General features: G+C 46.1%; 1 protein-coding gene across 3 annotated transcripts in view; it reads left to right on the top strand.

Moving 5' to 3' along the window:
• Positions 1-20357, top strand: part of NAA35 (N-alpha-acetyltransferase 35, NatC auxiliary subunit) — a 1572250-nt gene that overhangs the window by 1089931 nt on the left and 461962 nt on the right. For all 3 annotated transcript variants that reach the window (XM_069625850.1, XM_069625849.1, XM_069625848.1), the window contains one exon: positions 2035-2171. In XM_069625850.1, coding sequence (XP_069481951.1) covers positions 2035-2171 — 137 coding nt within the window. The remainder of the gene's footprint in view (positions 1-2034; positions 2172-20357) is intronic.

Below are 20357 nucleotides of genomic sequence, written 5' to 3'. Positions count from 1 at the left end.
ACGCCAATAGGTCTTCAGCGAAAAATGAATCTTATAGATAGCTACATAACATCGAATGGGTTGCAAATTAACAGACTAAAAACAGAAATTTTGACATTGGGGAATCTTCACGGAGCGCTTGGTAAGGGGTCGAAAGAGAATTGGTACATCGCCAATGAGCGCATCCAACTCGTAAAATATACGAAATATCTAGGCATGACCATCAGTGCAAGCAGAAACGATGCACCGTGGACAGAAGTGGTGAAAAGCAAGTGTCGGCAACTGGCAAGCCAAGCATGTCTGATTAACAACAAATATGGCAAATTTTTGTTGAAGCCGACAATTATGTTTTTTCAACAGAAAGTGGCGCTGAGTCTAATTTACGGAGGTGAAAATGCCTTCGGCTGTTCCAATGAACTATGGAACTCATTAGAAAACATCTTTTGGTCTCGTGTACTTCACTTACCGAGGGGTATCGCAACTGTTTGTATACGGTACGAGCTTGGTCTAATCTCAATACATGCAAGAGTTCTATGGAACTTGTTGAGCCTTTATCGTAAAACGATGTTAAAGACTCCGGCACCCCAATTTCTAATTGTGCACATGCCTGATACTGCGAAAGACTATACGATCCTCGCCAAGTGGAATCAGCTATGTCAAGACCTGTTACGCCAGTATGATATCACTACTGCTATGCTATTGGAAAATCCGGCGGGAGCAAAGACGAAGATCTGGCGGCTGGATTGTATTAAGACCTGTGACCTAAGAGCTAAGTGTAAATGAATGCATGAAATCCCAGGCGAGGCGAAAGCTTTCAATCAACGCCATTCCTATTTAATGTGCCTGCCAAATCAGCACGCAAGAGCCCTGTATATGAGATTTAGATTAAATGCACTAAGTACAAAAGAATGTTTAAGTTCTTGGCCAAAGTACGTAAACATTGATCAAATGTGCCGCTTTTGTAATCTTGCTAGAGAAACTTTAAAGATTTTGATTATGTCATGCCCGAGTTTTGAGAAAGAAAGAGGACAGATTTTTTCTCCACTCATTTATAATGTTAGTTCAAAGAGCTTGGAAGAATGGTGGGAAATGTTCTTCGAAGGCTCTAACAGAACAGTATTATTCAATCTGATAACTTTGCTCCAGGTCGTAAAAACTCGGCTGGAAATGCAGGAACCAATTTAGGTGCCTAGAGCCGAATGAATCTTTGTAGAGCAAACGGCCTAAACACACAGATTGATGTGAATGTAAATAAGATTGGTGAAAAATTGTGTGTAGAAGGGCGGGGAGGGAAATGGATACTGACAAAGGATAAGGACATGTTGTTGTTTGTGTTTTCTTTTTTTTTTAAAGGTTGAATAAACCAATAAAAAAATTTTTTTAAAATTTTAAAAATATGCGAACTCTAAGAAGAGAGTCAAATTTTGAAGTGAGAAGGTGAATCATTGTTGAAACACTGAGGAACAGCACGACATTTCGGCTCCGATTTAACCACACTGAGAATAAACAGTACTTCCATTGCTACACACTGGGGGGGGGAAAAGTCTTAAACCCTAGCTCAGCTCTAACAAGGATGGGGATAGGTTGAAACCAGGACTGCTATGTGTTGGGACATCTGGAGGGAATAATCCTGAAACCACTAGCTGATCCACTGAGGCAAAAATGACTACTATCTAGCCCAGGTAGTATGTAAATAATAATTTGTTTTACCATACTATGTGTGTCATGTAATTTATGTTTGGATTTTACTCCAAACTTTCAAAAGTTAGGAGTGAGGTCTTTTGGAGGCTTGCCAATAATGTTAATTTACAGAACATTCTGTTGCTGCACACCCTGCAGTACATTGTGTTAGTGATGCAATCACTTAGTAGTTATTCTTATAATCTTACAACAATGTTTAAACCAATATTATTTGTTTTACTGCTCCTTTTGTTTTCTTGACTGGAATGTGTTTTTATTGTAGTTTGTATGTTTTACTGACCTCTACAAATATGTATTTAATTGTTACAATTGCAATTTGTAAGGTGAAGCAACTAGAGCTTTTTTCTTTTCTAGGTACCTTTCTGAGTTTTTATACGCCTGGTTAATGTCAACACTGAGTCGTGCAGATAGCTCACAAATGGCAGAAGAAAGGATAACAGAAGAGCAACAGAAAGGACGAAGCAGCAAGAAGACTAAAAAGAAAAAGAAAAGTAATGTGCCTCTCATGTTGTACAGAAATACTGTATTGCTTTTAAACGTTTGTGTTGTGTATCTCTCTCTCTTCCTATCCCCAGTCCCCTTTGGTGTGTTGTCGGGGACTACCTCATTGTGTCCACTAGATTAATGTAATATTGATTTAATTGTTCTCTAAATATGTTTGAAGAATCAGATGCATAATAGACTTATTACTGTTAGTCACAGTGATGTCCGGTTTCAAGGAAATGTTGTTTAGCCCAAGTAATTTTCAAATTCTTCATCAAACCCTTTATCATAAATGTAATCAGTAAATCGTAACTCTAAAATTTATATTTTATTTGTATCGTGATGTCAAGGATAGCTCGGGCAACACATTTGTCTTGGAAGCAAGACAACGCAGCGCAACACAGGTTTGAATCCCGCGCTTAGTAACCACTTGCTGGTATAAAGTGCGTCATGAAAGAACATCATAATTATAATTTGCAAAAGATGGGGCATATATAGCTCCCATAGTGTTTCCTGAAATTTGCTCATAGAAGTCTTAATTGAATATGAAAGTAGTGTGCTATATTGTGAATAGCATATTCACAATCATTTCATTTTGTCCAGTATTGGGGGCTGATCGTTTCAGTAGTATTTCATTGCTTCATACCCTTACATGTGATCTATGCCAGTGTATAGAAGTCAAAAGTAGTTAAGGTATAATCTATTCCAGTTCAACCGTTTTCTTTGTATCCTATCTTTATTCTCTGTTATATAAGAATCTAACTCCAATACAAATGGAAATAGCTGTCCGTCTAAGAATTCAGGTAAGGGTTCAGTAATGGATCCAATCCGACTTAAGATGGGCTTTAAGGAAGGAACCTCTTCATGAATCTTGGGTAGAAAATATATTGTCGCTCTCTTGCTTCTTTAATTTCAGCAGTGGGATTGGTCTTCATTTTCTTATGACCGGTGGTGTCGATTAAATAATGTAGGGACACCTGAATATAGTCGTCCTTACCCAATATTATAATCATTCCACGGTTTAAAAAAAAAGGAGTATTTTGTTGTCATTTGATAGATCTCTAAGACGTGTACATTCTTGAATAGTCTTATTAGTTGTAGCCATATAGCCACTATTTTCTTTCCACACCTTTAACTGTTGTCTGTAGGGGTTTATGTTTGCCTATGTCCTCACAACCACCCTAAAGCAATGTACAGTCTCCACTGTGCAGTCTTCTATAGATGGGTAATGTGGCATATAGAAGCTAGTTTTGCAGTTAACCTGTATTTCTTTTTCCATAGAATGATTGTGTGATTATTACAAATATAAGAAGCATAAGAGAAGCGTGTAGTGAGGAATGTTCAATGTAGCCCATTCGCTTCCCTACCGTAATTTTCTTCTGCTCTATGCCCCCTGCCTATGGGGATTAAACCCCTGGCAACAAATAACAATGCACTTTTTTTATTGATAATTTTGTCCCAAAATTGTCAGTACCAGTGTTCAGTATCATCCTTTTGAATCAAGCTTTTTCTAGAAATCATCTTCATTTAATACTGTCAGTGCAGTTGGGGGTCTGATTGTCATACTAGATCAGTAATGCTACATATCCTTGTTAGGGAGAATTCTCATTTATGGCTAATTTCCCTCACCTAGTGAGTCCCCCATCAGCTTTGCTGGACTTCTGGAGTTTATTTTTTTCCACTTGGTAAGAGTGAGAGCTTTTCCCCCACTCTTACCTGTGTTTTGCTATGTGTTTCTACTTGTTTTTGTGATTGTGGACTCTGACGTACACCACTTCAGTAGCCCCCTTCTTCTTGTGTGTCACACAGCACCTTCAGTGCTGTGACACAGGGTTGTCTTTGAGACTTCCCTCGACTCCATTTCTGAGGCGACTACGGTCCCCCAGAAAAGGGTAAAGTTACCATTAACTTTACCTAATCAAATTTACCACAGATCCAGTACACCCCATCTTCCATGGAGTACTGGAAAGGGTTAATTCGTATCCCTTTTTATCTGTACCTCCTAGAGCATTGTTTCGCTCTTTTAACATTTAAACTTGGCTGGTGGCAGTGGTATCTACCCTAACTTTTCTACCGCGATTATATTAGATAAACGTGGTACTGTTCTTGGCTATTATATTAGCCTCAAACATAAACCCGCTTCACCAAATCGTCTTTCTCTTGGCTTCGGTTGTGTTTATTCGCCATTTCTTTTTGTTAAAGTCCTTCTTGTGTTTTACTTTGCGCGGCAAACTAGGTTCGCCTTCTTTGTTCACTGTCTTTTGGCGGGCTTCTGCCCAGAAGCCCTCCTCAAGGCGCCTAGGTGTCTAGGAGGGCTGAATGTGAGGGAGGGGTGTAGTCACCCCCTGCACATGGTATCCTAGGAAACCCAAGTTGCACTTTGTCATGATTGGCCAGGGTAGTTGTCCAGGCTGGACAACCCCCCTGCTGGGTGATTGACAGCCAGGCGTTGTGAATGGGGGTTGTTTTTCCGCATAAAAGGCAGGTCTCTTGGGCTAGAAGTCAGAGCGTCGCCACTGGAACTACAAGGAACCGAAGAGAAGCGGAGAGAACGACGGCTGCTGCAACTACCCCGTCCCGGTGAAGCCCTGCTGCAGTCCTGAGCTATCTGCCCTTCAACGACTCAGAGAAGATCCAGTCCGGAGTCTTCTTCCCTTGAGCTTGGTGGGGATAACCAGCTCATCTTCTACAGCCAGAGGCTCCTCTTCCATGGTCAAAATCGCTGCACACTGCTGTAGTGGTCCGGATAGCCACCTGAAGAGCCTCTCCTGTTTTTAAGGAGCGCATCTTTTATTCGTTGTCGCTGCTGCCGGCTTCATCCCTGTGTGGTGCAGACCCCCTTCAGACGTTCTCCTTCACAACGAAGTTCCAGGAATCGTGGGTCTGCGGGAAACCAACAGGAACAACTGCAAGGGCACTAGCTGCACCACTGTAGCAAGGTACTGTGTTCTGTTGAGGAAACTGGGTGAATCCCTTTTTCTTCATTTCCAAGGCTTGCCCTTGTCTTCCCTCCTTATAACTTTTGCTTCCGAACATTGACAATATCGAAGTACTTTTGGCTACGTTTAATCGTGAACTGTCTGACCGTGTGACCTTCGGCAACTGGTCCCGGTGTCTTTCGACCCTGGCTCCGGCCCTTTGACTTTTGACCTCCTGTCTCTGATTGTTTCTTGATTCTGCCTGCCTAACCAAAATATTGCCTGTGATTTTTGCCTCCAACTCCCTCTGGGTATCTCAGGTGCTAAGTGTGTTTTTGCCCTGGACACATTTCATGTCATGGATACGCGTTTGTTTAGTAGACCGAACTGTCAAAAAGTGATCGCAGTCGTATTCGCGGTAACGTGTTTTTTGCATGACACCGGTTCATTCAAACACAGGGTACTTACCTTAAGACTTACTGTACAAAGTGAATTGGTTAGTTGTAGTATATTTAACGTGTGGTTTTTATTGAAGTTTAATAGAAGTGTTGTGTTTATAACGATTGGTTTAAAAATAAATGTACTTATATTTTTCTACCTGAATCCTTGAGAGAGTGTTTGCTTGAGTCACAGTAATTGTGGTCCCTTTGTGTAATCTCTGCTACTGCTCATATACTCTTGAGATAAGTCTGGCTGCTCCGCCACTGCTACCACTCTGAGATAGTAGTACAGGCTTGTACCAAAGGTTGAACTTTTTTGCCACCTGTAGTCTTGATTGTGTGTAGTGGTCCCTAAGGGCACTGCACGGGATTCTGCCTAACAATCCTTCAAGCTCTTTTCCTCAGTTTTTGACTTCTCATACTGTGCCTTCATTTTCCAAGTAAGAAAGTCTTCATGTATTACAGATTTGGATTTTGAAGGGATTGTGTCCTCCAACGTATTCCTTATCTTTGATAATTCGTCTCCAGCTTGCTGGCCTCAGAAAAAATGTTCTCAGTAGAGGGCGCTGCGCATCGACGTCCGTCGAGTTGGTGTCCCTCGACAGCCACCGTATCGGCGCCAACGTCACCATGCCCATAAATAGCCATGCGCAGTGTCCGTTGCTCAGTTCCGTTTTTCCGCGCTTCGTTGTGCCTCGGAATATCGTTGCTCAGTTCTTCAGTCAAATATACTTCATTATTCCTCGAGAATACCGAATCGTACTCGATGGCTTCCTCATCCGAACCGACGACTCCACGGTCCGGCTTCAAAAAATGTCGAGACTGTCGAAAGAAAATGTCGTTGACAGATACTCGCAGGATCTGTTGTTGGTGCCCTGGAGTCCAGCAACATTGTTCGGAGTGTGAGGACTGCATGTCCATGACGGCGAAAGCCTTGAAGGAGCGTAAGGGGAAGCTTGAGAGAGGTAAGGCAGTTAAAACTTCTTCGAAAGTTTCCTCTGCAGAGTCGCGACATTAGTCTCCTCGCCATCACAAAAGACATTCTCGTTCTAGGTCTCGAAGCAGTTCCCATCACTCTTCGAGATCTAAGCATTCAAAAAAGAGACGTTGAAGATCCCCTTCCTCGTCTTGGCTGAGTGGGAGGAATTCAGGGAAAAGATGCTTAGCGTCTTCGAGAAAGCGGCCTCGACCCCCTCGAAGACTGCTGAGGGTGATACCCTGGGTTCTTCGACGCACAGGTAAGTCGATTCGACGCCGTCTTCGACGTCGACACCGAGAAAGGACAAACCCATGGCCACCTCACAGCCAGTGCCCATACCCAGAGGCTCGATCACGAGAATGTCGTTGACAACCTCGAGTAGAATTCCCATACTCTCGAGGCCTCTACCAACTTTCTCGATGCCTTTTTCCATGGCTTCGAAGCCTTTAATGTGCGCGTCAACGTTTTCTCAGCCAATTATGACGAATTTGGCCCCTTCTGCTCTGGAAATGGGATTTATACCATTTCCAAGATCTGATCATTCCAGAGCCTTAGCATCTATTTATGAAGAAGGGGAGAATTCAGATCAGGAGAGACCTTTTGAGTTGCAGGGATCTGCAACTCCTGTACCAGAGGAATTTACCTCTGAGGAAGGTAGGTTAAAGGACCTCCAAGAATCCTTACATGAAGCAAGTGGGTTGGACACTTCCCCAGAAGTGGAATTTACCAGACCCAGGGGAACATGCTGAAACACCTTATAGAACCTTGATGGCAAGGATAATAGAGTTTATGGGGTGGTCTACACCCTCACCTTTCAGCAAGAGGACCTCACAGACATTTTGTTTAAAGGTGCACAGGAGGATCATGTGGTGCCATTTAATGCGGCATTACAAAGGAAAATATTGGCAAACTGGGAAACCCCTGAGGTTATCCCGGCGGTTAAAAAAAAATTATCAGCCAAGTATAGGATATCTACTGCTGACCCTGAAAATGTATCCAGACACCCAACTCCGGAGAGTCTTGTTGTTCAGGCAGCAACTTCTTCAGGTAGTAAATCGGCTTACCCTACTGTTCCACAGGACAGGGATGACAAGAGATGTGACTATATGGCCAAAAAGTCTTTTCTGCATGTAGCATGGCGTTGAAATCCATCAATGCTACTTGTACACTCGCAAGGTTCAGCCACACACTTTGGGAGTGTGCTTCATCAGCGGCTGACTGCCTCCCGGAGGGAGAAGAAAGGGAAGCGTTTCTAAACATCGTTAAGGATGGTAAAGACACAATGTGCGAATCCCTTCAAACTGGCATCGGTTCTGCTGACAGCATCAGCAGGGCCATGGCGGCAAGTACAACAACCCGGAGATTTGCTTGGTTGTGAAAGTTTGGTTTTGCTCCAGATGTGCAAAGCAGACTCTTGAATATGCCCTTTGATGGCTCTTCTTTGTTTGGTAAGAAGGCGGATGACAGTTTAGAAAAGCTACAAACATCAAAGGCAGCAGCAAAATCCCTGGGAGCTGCAATCCGTCAGATACCATATCGCCCCGCAGGAACCTCTTGGAGAGGTAAGTCCTTTCGCTTCTATTCCGCATTTGGAAGAGGCAGAGGACAGCTGGTTCAAAGAGATCTGAAAAAATTCACCCGTGGTGGACAGGTTAAAAATAGAAAAGCTGCAGCAGCAGCAGGTGCCTCTTTACCTTCGGCATCTGCATCAGCCACCTCCAAACTGCTCTGAGGACTCTCCTCACAAGACACCAGTAGGGGGCAGGTTAACTCAACGTCTGACGTAATGGCAGGCTATTACGTCAGATGCTTGGGCATTGGAGACAGTTGCCCAAGGTTACTGCCTGCCTTTTCTACGCATCCCTCAGAGTCATCCACCGGGGAACAGCTCTCTGAAAGTTCCTGATCCGCCCCTCTTGCAGGAAATTTTAGACCTGCTAGAGAAAGGTGCCATAGAACCGGTATCTGTAGCGGAGGGGAGCAATGGCTGGTACTCCCCCTACTTACTCATACCAAAGAAAGACGGAAGACTGATACCGAAGAAAGACAGAGGACTGAGACCTATCTTGGACTTACGAGAATTGAACAAGTTCCTCAGGAAGGACAAGTTCAAGATGGTAACTCTCTCTCGGATAGTTCAAGATGGTAACTCTCTCTTGGATCCTTCAGGCCCTCCAGTCCAGGACTGGCTGGTATCTCTGGGCCTCCAGGATGCTTATTTCCATGTGCCAATCCATCTCAAACACAGGAAATACCTGAGGTTCGCAATTGGCAGCTCTCATTATCAATTTCGAGTTCTGCCATTTGGGCTGACCTCCGCCCGAGGGTCTTCACCAAGTTAATGACGGTAGTGGCGGCAAGTCTAAGGAGGGGAGGGATTTGTGTCTACCCCTACCTGGACGATTGGGTGATCAGGGTTGTATCTTCGGAACAAGCTCAGATCCAGATAGATTATGTCTGCCACTTCCTTCACAAACTGGGCTTCTCCCTCAATTTAAAGAAGTCACAGATGATACCATCACAGAGACTCCAGTTCATCGGAGCGGTCCTGGACACTTCTCTGGGAAAAGCCTCGCCACCAGAGGTGAGGGCTCAAGATATTCTGCAGATGGTCACCAAGTTTCAAAATGCCAACATCTCCCAGCCTTCGACTTTTTGAGGTTGCTAGGCCTCATGGCATCCTGCATCTTCCTTGTGCCAGAGGCTCGCCTGAAAATGAGATCTCTCCAGTGGGCACTAAGAACCCAGTGGTCGCAGTTCTCAGGAAAAATGACAGATCTCCTTCGGATTCCGAACAAGGTTGCCCGAGACCTTCAATGGTGGGCTTATCGAGAGAACATTTTGAATGTAGAACTGTTTTGGCAACCATGGCCGGAGATAACAGTAGTCACGGACGCCTCACTCACGCGGTGGGGAGCCAATGCCAACGACTTGACCATCAGCGGTCGTTGGTCTCCATCGGAGTCCAGACTACACATCAACCTATTGGAGCTGAGAGCTATCAGACTAGCGCTGAAAGCTTCCCTGCCATCAGTACAGGGAAAAAATGTCCTTATAATGACGGACAACACAGTGGCCATGCACTACCTCAACAAAAGAGGTGGTGTGGGATCACTGCCACTGTGCAGAGAGGCAATGCAGCTCTGGTTTTGGGCAATTCAAGAAGGAATCTCTCTATCTGCAGTTCACCCTGCCGGAGAGAAGAACTTGACGGCGGACTCTCTGAGCAGGCAGGGCACAGTCTCCCACAAGTGGGAACTAGCTCAAGAAGTCCTTCAGGAGATCTTCGCCCTTTGGGGGACCCCTCAAGTGGATCTGTTCGCCACCAGTACCAACAGGAAGTGTGATCTGTTTTGTTCAAGGGAATTTCCCCCTAGAGGAGCTCTAGGGGACGCGTTCGTAGTGGACTGGAAGTTTCTGCTCCTGTATGCGTTTTCTCCAGTCCCTGTCATTCCTCAAATGATCAGGAGGTTGAGAAGATTCCGGAGGACCATGATCCTAATTGCCCCAGACTGGGCCAGGAGAACGTGGTACCCGGACCTTCTGGACATGTCAATCTGTCCTCCAATTCACCTTCCACTCAAGGAGAATCTTCTCTCACAGAAGGGTGGTCAGGTTCTCCATCCAGACATCCGAACCCTCAACCTTCACGCTTGGCTTCTGAAAGGTTGAGATACAAGGATTGGGACCTCCCTGATGATGTCATGGAGGTGTTGCTTTCGGCCAGACGGCCAACAACAAAGTCTTTATACCGCTGCTGTTGGAACACATTTTTCAGCTGGTGTAGAGAAGAGAATATCGACCCCTTTTCATGTGGTACCTTTCTACTCTATTTGGCAAATTCAGGCCTTCAAGTTGGCACTATCAAGGGCTATCTCGCAGCGCTATCAATCTTCAAGCGCACTGCAGAGGAGCCATCGTATTTCAAAATACCCTTAGTAATACAATTTCTAAAGGGATTGACTAATGTCTATCCTCCAAGACCATTCCAAGTTCCCTTATGGGACTTAAATTTAGTTTTAAATTTCCTGATGGGTACTCCTTTCGAACCACTCCACTCTTGTTTGCTAAGATTTTTCACCCTTAAAACTGTCTTATTAGTGGCACTAGCATCTGCTAGAAGGGTGAGCGAATTACAAGCTCTATCTTGTAAACCCCCTTATACAATTTTTCATAAAGACAATGTTGTCCTACAGGTGAAGCCTAATTTCCTCCCAAAGGTGGTTTCTGAATTCCACATCACTCAGAAAATTACCTTACCTTCATTCTATCCTCCTCCCCATCCGGGGAAAGAGGAAGAAAGGCTACATAGGCTGGACCCAAGGCGGGCTTAAACTTTTACATCAGCAGACTTGCTAGGATTAGGCAAGCAGACCAACTGTTCGTAGGTTACGCAGAGCACAAATTGGGACTACCGATCACAAAACAGACCATTTCCAGATGGATTATTTTGGCAATTCTGGAATGTTACAAACTAGCAGGGAAAGAGCCTCCTCAAAATCTTGGGGCTCATTCAACCAGGGGTATTGCAGCCTCTTCGGCCTTCCAAAGAGGGGTTCCGGTTCGAGACATATGTGCGGCTGCCACATGGTCGTCCGCACATACCTTCACAAGATTTTACAACCTGGATTCCTCCTCTAGTCAAGAGACTAGGTTTGGCAAAGCAGTATTACGTTCTGTTCATTCCTAAAGGGAAACATGGCGTGTTTACTCCCACCTCCAATTACACACCACTGCTATGGGAGTCCATCAAAGATAAGGAATAAGTCAGAGGACACAATCCCTTCGCAGAACAAGTTACTTCTTACCTGGTAACGTTCTTTCGATGGGATGTTCCTCCGACGTATTCCTTATCGCCCCTCCCATCCATCCCCTCAGTAATACTTCCCTTGTGGTTGCAGTTTACGCTCCTTCAATTGAAACACTTGTGTATAGGCGCGTTACAAATACCATATCATATCAATAACCAATTCATGCAGGACTTATCTTATGCTACAAAACGGAACTGAGCAACGGACGCTGCGCGTGGCTATTTATGGGCATGGTGACGTCGGCGCCGATACGGTGGCTGTCGAGGGGCACCAACTCGACGGACTTCGATGCGCAGCGCCGTCTACTGAGAAAATTATCCGAGGCCAGCAAGCTGGAGACGAATTATCAAAGATAAGGAATACATCAGAGGAACATCCCATCGAAAGAAAGTTACCAGGTAAGAAGTAACTTGTTCCTCTCTTGGAAACCGAGACTGTTTCTGTATTAAGCCACTTAAAAAACCTATTATGAAGTTATTTGTTGGGGTTAAGGGTGTTTAACATATTTACGGGCTTTGCACACTACTTCTGCACAATTATAAGATCTGATTAATCATTTCCTTATTGTTCTTTTGCAATAGTTGTGTGGATTTATAATTGTGTATGTCTTCAAAACGAAATGAAGAGTGCTTGAAGAAAAAAAAAGATATAAAGCTAATGATGTTTTAGTCCAACATCTCTGGGTATGACATTACATTTCAGATATAAATCTGAAGTCATTCCTTTTGCTTTTTGGTTGGGAAGCTGCAGGTATACTAAGACGATCCTGAGGGAAGGTCCTTAACAACTAATGGATTCTATGTCTTACCAGCCTGCTTCTCGGATCCCACTAAGCCCACAGGCGTAAGATCCCTTTCTCAATTTTTCAATGTTAGGGTACAATTTCCCTTTCTATGGACACATTCCTCTGTTAGGCTCTCCCTTGTAAAATCCAGTGCAGATACATATTTTTCCAAGTGGCTCTCGGGATAATTTCAATACATCTGCTTGTCATTGTCTCGCGATGGAAGTAGTGTCATCTTTACAAGTACTCAGAGCCTCTGGTGCCGTTTTCCTCTGTTCACTTTTCCTGCAATCAGGCATAGTAATGTTTTTCTAATGGAATGGTCACCCAACATGTTTTGTATTTCTACAGCAATGTCTCATAATTTGGGCTTTGTCTGCCACTGTCCTGCACTCTTTTTTTTCGCTTTGGAAAGACCATATGACAGAGGAGTGCAGATCAGCCAGGCAATTAACCGCAAGACTGTGAGGGAGCACATGGTAAGCCATTTTCTGGCCTCTTTTAATCAATCACCTCTGAGAAATCTTCTCAAAGAATAAATCCATTCCTTAGCCTCGGATGCTGTTTTCCAAGCACTTGTTCATGTTGGCAGGAAAAGGAAAAAAGACACAGCATCAACACTCCAACAGGGAGGAGTGTTCTTCCCCCACTCATCACTCTTCCTCACATACGTGGCACTGGAGAGGACGGCATCAGTGAAATTCACATGACTGCACAATTGTTGATTTCAAGTAAGAAATTTTGACTTTCCACCTCTTCTTCCACTCCCAAGAAATTGGATTTCTTCAAGCAGATATGATTTGGAAGAGGTGGCACCTTCAGCAAAGTTCGCCTAGTGCTGCAGTGCTTTTCTCAACTTCAGCACCGACTTAAACACCTTCATCAACAGCTTTTGAAGCCAGTGACTTCAACCTCAGCGTCGTCGGCACCTACGACCTGGACTTCGGTTGAGCACAAGGCATCTTGATATAATGATGATAGGCCGACACAACTGGAGATTTTGAGGCATTTTTGAGACATTTTTAAAGAGGCTGTCAGAGGAGGAAGATATCCCATATGAACTCCCAACACATTTATGATCCTGAGAAAACAGGTTGGCCTGAGGAGCTTTTGGATGACAAATCAGGGGGCTCTTTATTACAGTTACATAGAGACGTGTAAAAAGCATCTTTTAGGCACTTCTCTGGATTCAGACTTGGAGCTCCGGCCCAGTTCACCCCTTTTTGTATTTCAGGACTTGTTTACGGCTTTGATATCAAGGTTTGTGGTTACCCTAGGCCTAGCTACTGCCTCTGAAGAAGCCCCCACTCATGCCCTTATAGGTACCCTTCAGCCAAAGTTCCCAAAGATTCTCTTGCTGTCTTCCAGTGGAGATCAGACAGATACATTCATGCCCGTCTGGAGTAAACCACCCTCTTTGCTCAGTAACAAAAGATCTTGCGCAGTGCAATCAACTAGCCCTATGGTTCCTTATGTTTCATCCTTCCCCTGACAGCCTTTTAAAGAGAATTATAAAACGTAGCCTTGTGCTGCGTCATGCAAGCTGCTACAGCAGGCTTCAGGACCACAGCTTTTCCCACGCCTCGCCGGCTACAGAGTCTAAACTAAATTGCACTAGGGCAGGAAAATCTTTGCTTCGGGTAGCTTTGCCCTTCGACGTTAAATGCGCCCTAAACATGGCCCTCTAGAAAGAGTCTGATATGGTGGGCAATCACCTTCTAGTCAAGATGTTCTCTTCTTGTAGGGCTCAGTACAAAATGGTAAGGGCATAGCTAGATACAGCCTTAATGTGGTATGGACTCCATTCATTGTTTGGGTGGAGCAAGGGGTACAGGAGCGATCCTAAGTGTTTGGAAAGATTTGCATTTTGCAACTTTCTCTATGGAACCCCCATTGTTTTTGCTTTGTTTTTGATTCTGTCCTGACTTTTCAAGGGGAAGTAAAGCCTTCGGACCAAGAGGAAGACTATTTTAGCGGTGCACCTTCTCGACCACATTTGGGAAGAGGGCCTGGCCCTCGTGAAGAACCCTTGCATGGCTGCTGACAAACTGGATAGGCTGGAGAAGAAGTATAGGATGCCGGACTCTGCACCCAAGTGCCTGAGGTCGCAGCCATCGCCGCATTCGGTGGTATCAGCGGCCGTGAGGAAACTGTCGGCCAACCTGTCTTCGTCGTCTACAGTGCCTCCAGACAGCGAGGGGAAAAGGAAGGACGCTATGGGGAAGAAGGTGATTTATACCGCAACATCCACTATCAAGGTGCCAAATGCATTGGCGATCCTAGCCAAGTGCGACAGGGAACTGTGGTACAAGCTGGGCCGGATTCTGGAGTTCTTCCCTGATAAGAAAATGGAGGCAACCTCTCTCTTCCAGAAAGGGGATGTGGCGTCGTATCATGCCATCACAGTGGCATTGGACATCCCAGACACAGGGTTCTGGCAAATGGGGAACAGTGTCCGCCTTCGTCGCCAAGGTTGGATGAAAGCCACACATTTCCGTCAGGAAGTCCAAGAGAAGGTGCTGGGCATGCCCTTCTACACAGAGAATCTTTTTGGGAACGTCATCGATGAGTCCCTTCAGGCCATCAAAATGGATACGGAGACGGCCCGTTCCCTGGGCACACTGCAGCAACACCGCTCGCTCTTTCGCTCCTCCAGGGGAAAGTCGATCAGGTCTACGGGGTGTCCAGTCAACTGGTCGACTGCAATTTGGTCGACTGCAATTTGGTCGACGCAATTTGGTCGAATGCCAAATGGTCGAATTTTTTTTTTTTTATATATATATGTGTTTTGTGGGTTTTCGTGTGGGGAAAAAAAATAAAAAAGAAAAAAAAGGGGGTTGGGGGGGGGACCCCCCCAAAAAAAAAAAAAAAATGGGTAAAAAAAAAAAAAAAAAAAAATTCGACCATTTGGCATTCGACCAAATGGTGTCGACCAAATTGTCTGTCGACCAAATGTTTTCGACCATTTGACTGGTAACCGTCTACGGTAGCGGAAGACAGCGTCGCCATCGCTCACAGGGCAGGTCGGCGGCACCGAAGCAATTTTGAACTGGCCAGGACGTCGTGCACCCCAGTGGGAGGCCGGCTGACTAAGTTTGTCAGCGAGTGGGAAAACATCACAACCGACAGATGGGTGCTTGATGGTCTCGCCCAAAGACACACCCATAAGTCTCATCCCAGGTTTCCGCAGATCCCTCTTGTTACCCGTCAGGAGCAGCACATTCCACAGCTCCTGGAAGAGATACGGCAATGATGCGAAAAGGGGCGATCGAGCTAGTTCCTCAACAGCTCTGGGGATCAGGAGTCTATTCCAGATACCTTCTGGTCAGAAAGAAGACAGGGGGCTTGAGGTCATTCTAGACCTACGATGTCTGAAAAAATACCTAAAATTCAGGATGGCCAACTGGAAAAAGGAGACTTCTTGACGTTGTTGGATCTGGAGGACGCCTACTTCCGATGTTTCTTGTGAATGGGGACGTGGAAGTTCCTACGTTTTTTGGTGCAGGGAACTGACGGATCTGGGATTCTCCATTAACTATCCGAAGTCCTGCTTAACGCCATCACAGAACGCACTGTTCCTGGACGCCAGACTCAATATGGTGTCTTGCCTGGTGTCGCCCTCAGAGGAGATGATAGCCATTCTAGGGAAGGTACAACGTCTGTCGGCGACGAAGACGACCACAGTGTGGGTCATCAAGTCATTACTGGGCATGATGTTCTGCATCTACCTCTATCTGCATCTACTCGCTCTGCAGTTTGCAATACGACCCCTTGAGGAATTCCTGGATGCCCCTTGGATACAGGTGTCCGGAAGCTTTCGGACAAGATTTCGCTCAACGATGAGTTCCGTCTGGCGATAATATGGTGGAGCGTTCGCTCCAACATCACCCAGGGAATTGGATTTCAAAGCCCGCCATACCAGGAGACGATCACCACGGACGCCTCCCTAGAGGGATGGGGAGCGCACACTGGACGTCTGCACCGCAGAGGCATGTGGCTGCCAGAGAAGGATCTTAATATCAACATCCTGGCGCTATGGGCAGTATTATGGGCTCTCAAGTCGTTCCTCCTATCTCTGAAAGGCAAGGTGGTGAGGATCTTCACAGACAACTTGAGGACTCCCAACACTAAAGCATGCAGAAAAAATCCATGAGCATGTGAATCCATGCCAGACCCATGCTGGACAACAATAGTTACAGGGAAGTAACTTAAACCGTATTCGTTATTCATGAGCGTGTGAATCCATGCCAGACCCCATACTGGAGAAGGTTTAAGTTACTTACTCGTAGCTATTGTCCTCCAGCATGTGTCTGGCATGGATTCACATGCAAACCCTCCCTCCGACGCCTTTGCTGCTCTTCTGGGTCTTGCTGCGACCTTTACATGCTTACCAAATCTGAAGATGGCTGCCAGAGGAGGGGCTTAGGGAGAGAACTGTTATTGGGGCAGCATGACCCAGAGGACAGTGATTGGTTTAGAGGAGAAATACAGTTTAAACAGAAAGTGAAACTGTTTTTCCTTTTACTGAGGATTCCCAGCCTGACGACAGGGAATATTCATGAGCATGTGAATCCATGCCAGATCCATGCTGGAGAACAAAAGTTACAGGTAAGTAACTTAAACCTTCTTCAGCCCTTTGACTAGTGGGACCAACTAGTGTTGACGCCTTCTCAAAGATCCAGCCCTTTGGAACCTTCGGAAGTGTCCCTGGACTGCCCGGTGACCAGCTCTCTCGTGGGCTACCTCGCCAGAAGCATCGCCATTATGAGTTCAAGCCCTGAACATTATTGGTCGCCAGCTTGTGCCACAAGACGCCTTCTCCCCAAATTGTAGCTTCCTTTCTTCAGGGGAACCGTGCCTGCCACCCCACCCCCGTCCTCCGTAGGATAACATTGGATACAAGTACCTTTGTTTCCCATCTCCCTTTTACCTTTGGTCGTCAAACCTTGGTACAGTATCCTCCCACTGGGTTAACCTTGGGTCTGGAAAACAAAGCGGACCGCTTACCTGTCTTCTGAGTAAATGTTAAACTTTTTTATTTTTCATAGAACTTTTTATTGGCATTTATAACAACAATTGAACAAAGTAACCTTTACCCCCCAAAGCCCCCACCCGCTCCCAACAACCCCTGCCCTCCCACCCTCGCAGGTCTTGGTGCATCGCTACATCTCTCTTAGGTTCTGTCCTTTGTTAACGTCATTACTTCGCCCGTCTCTCGCCACCTCTCTCCCATGTTGCTAGGCAGTCCAAGTTCCAATGTATGGAGCCACTCAGGACCCTGAGTCCTCCCAATTCATACCTCCCCATCCCACACCCGGCCCCATATTACGCCAATCCCAGAAGCTTCATGCTGCGCGGGCACCAGGCCGCCTTGGAGTCTCTTTTGAAATTGCAAAACCAAGTCCCAATCCAAAAGAAACTGCTGGTGTTCTCCTCTTAGTGAATACGTCACCTTCTCCAGAGCTGCTAGCATCCAAATCCTTCCTACCCATTCATGTCCCGTGGGCGCCTCCTTCGCATTCCATTTCTGTGCTATTAACTGTGCCCCTGCCATCACCAAGATCACATAAACCTTCTTTTGGGCCTTTGTCCGCATCTCGTCCAGGGTACCATCCAGCCCCAAAATAAACAGCCCAGTGTCTATACCCCCAACGATAGCAATGCCCATTGTGTCATGCACCGCCTTGCGAATCGTGACCCAGAACGGGGCAACCTTCGGGCATGCCACGAGATGTCTCCAGGAGCCCTGTTCCCCACATCCCCTCCAACACAGGGCGGTCTTGGACCGATATAGGGGGTGAGGTGTCATTGATGCATCAACTTCATCCAAATTTCTTGGATTTGTAAGGAGTTCGCCAACTTGGGAATAGACGCCCCTAGGGATTGCCACTGTTCTAGCATAATTGATTTCCCGGTTTCTTTTTCCCAATTGGCCATAAAGCCCCTCTTGCCCGCCACTTCCCCCTCCTTGAGCAACCTATACAAATCCCCCAGTAGGTGTCTGTCCCCTGCTTTAGTAGTCACATATTTGTCAAATTGGGTAAGATCCCTTGTGGCCGCCCCCCTTATAGCTGGATGTAGGGCCCAATGTCTTAGCTGCATATATCGGAACCGCTCCTCTTCCGCCACCCCGAAAATGCTCTTGCAGGTAGAGAAGTCTCTCACCTGCCCTCCTTCGTAGAGGTCTCTAAGGCACCTACAGCCCCCCTCCTGCCACGCGTCAAACCCGGAGTCCGCTCCCAGCCCAGGGGTGAACTGAGGATTAGCAAAGATGGGTGTGAGAGGTGAAGGAAAGCTAGCGATCTTTGAACCGCTTCATCCCAAAACCTACCCACCAACTCCTCAATTGCACTGCAGTACATCCTCCTGGGCCTGTCCTCCCGAGGAAGCCACAGCACCTCCTCCAGCCCATATCCTACCACTGCTCTATCCATTTCCCTCCACACCTTTCCCCCATCATCCTTCGTCCAATCTCGTAGTACCCTCATCTGAGCTGCCCGGTAGTAGTTCACCATATCCGGTTCCCCCATGCCTCCTCTATTTCTGGGCAATTGAATCAGCCTACTAGGAACTCTAGGTTTCTTCGTCCCCCATATGTAGGCCTGAGTAAGCCTGCTTAACTTTCTAAAGAAGGGGGCCGGTATCCTAACAGGTAACGCCATAAATAAATACAATAACTTTGGAAGGATAACCATCTTTAAGGCATTGATCCTGCCTAACCAGGACACAGCCAGTGGTCCCCAGACTAGAAGCAACCCCTTGATTGTCCCCAGTAGCGGAAGATAGTTTGCCTCATACATTTGCTCTAATGTCCCTGTGATAACAGTCCCCAGATACCTTATCCTACCCTTCGCCCAGGCAAATTCAAAGCTCTTCAACTCCTTTTCTACCCCGGGGATATCAGTAGATACAGCACCTCCGACTTACTTTTATTAATCCGTAGCCCTGCAATTTGGCCAAACTTCCCAAAAACTCTCTCGACTGATTCCAGGGATTCTCAGGGGTTCGTCAGGGTCAGCAACATATTGTCTGCAAAGACGGCCACCTTATGTTCCCTTCCCCCAAACATCACCCCCGTAATCTCCTGGTGAAATCTTATTTTACTCAGGAGGGGCTCCAGATATATCGCAAAAAGTAGTGGTGATAGCGGACAGCCTTGCTTCGTACCTCTAGAAACCGCCACCGGATCAGATGCCTCCCCATTAATCATCAGGCGCAATGTGGAACTACAGTAGTTCGCCTCCATCTTGCCCATTAATTTTTCCCTGAAGCCCATATTGCGCATAGTGGCATAGAGAAAGCCCCATTCTACTCTGTCAAATGCTTTCTCAGTGTCGAGGGCCACCACAATAACCTCCATCTTAGATTTGTTCACTTTCTCTATATTATGGGCAGTCCTCCTGGTGTTGTCATGCGTTTGCCTCTCCCTAACAAAACCAGACTGGTCCTGCTCCACTAGGGATGGGAGGAGGGGTTCGAGCCTGGCCGCCAAAATCTTTGTAAAGATCTTCACGTCTAAATTGATTAGAGCAATCGGTTTGTAGGCACCGCATGATGTAAGATCTTTCCCCTGTTTAGGGAGTAGTACCACTTCACCTCCTCCATAGATGAGGTTATCCCTTTCCCTCCCCCAAAAGCATTATATAAAGCAACCATTCTCGGGGCCAAGACATCCCTTAACGTTTTATTAAAATTCGCTGTGAAGCCGTCGGGCCCTGGAGCTTTGTGAAGGGGGAGAGCCGCAATAGCCTTGTGGACCTCCTCTATAGTTAAGTCATTCTCAAGCTGCTCCCTATCCGCTACCTCAATCCCCGCGAGATGGCACCCTTCCAGATACTTCCCCTGATCCCCTTCCGCTGGACTGTCAGATTTATACACTTCCGCGTAATATTTCGCAAACTCCCTTTTGATTTCTTAGGTCCCCGTCACCTCCCCTCCAACCCCCCCCCCCCGCGGTCTTAAAGGGATGGTCTAGTAAAAATTTTTATTTCAAAAATAGATAGGCAACATAAAAAAAAAATACTAGCATTCTCCGTTTTAAAACTTCCTATGTAAAATTTTGAGCTATTCAAGCTCAAAATTCGCAAAAGCAAGCACAGGGGCGCAGCCATTTTGTGAAATGGAGGCCCTCCTGTGCTGGCTTTTGCTTTTGCGGCACTAATCAAGGAAAAACCAGCCAGCTGTAGTAAACAAAGGCTACCGCTGGGTGGCTTTCCCTTCATTAGTGCTGTAGGCGGAGGACGGGGACTGGAGACCAGAGCA

Source organism: Ambystoma mexicanum, chromosome 6p (genome assembly GCF_040938575.1).
Source record: "Ambystoma mexicanum isolate Mex_15411 chromosome 6p, UKY_AmexF1_1, whole genome shotgun sequence".
Lineage (NCBI taxonomy): Eukaryota > Metazoa > Chordata > Amphibia > Caudata > Ambystomatidae > Ambystoma > Ambystoma mexicanum.
Note: the sequence above shows the minus strand (reverse complement) of the source record. Positions and strands in the feature narration are given on the sequence as shown.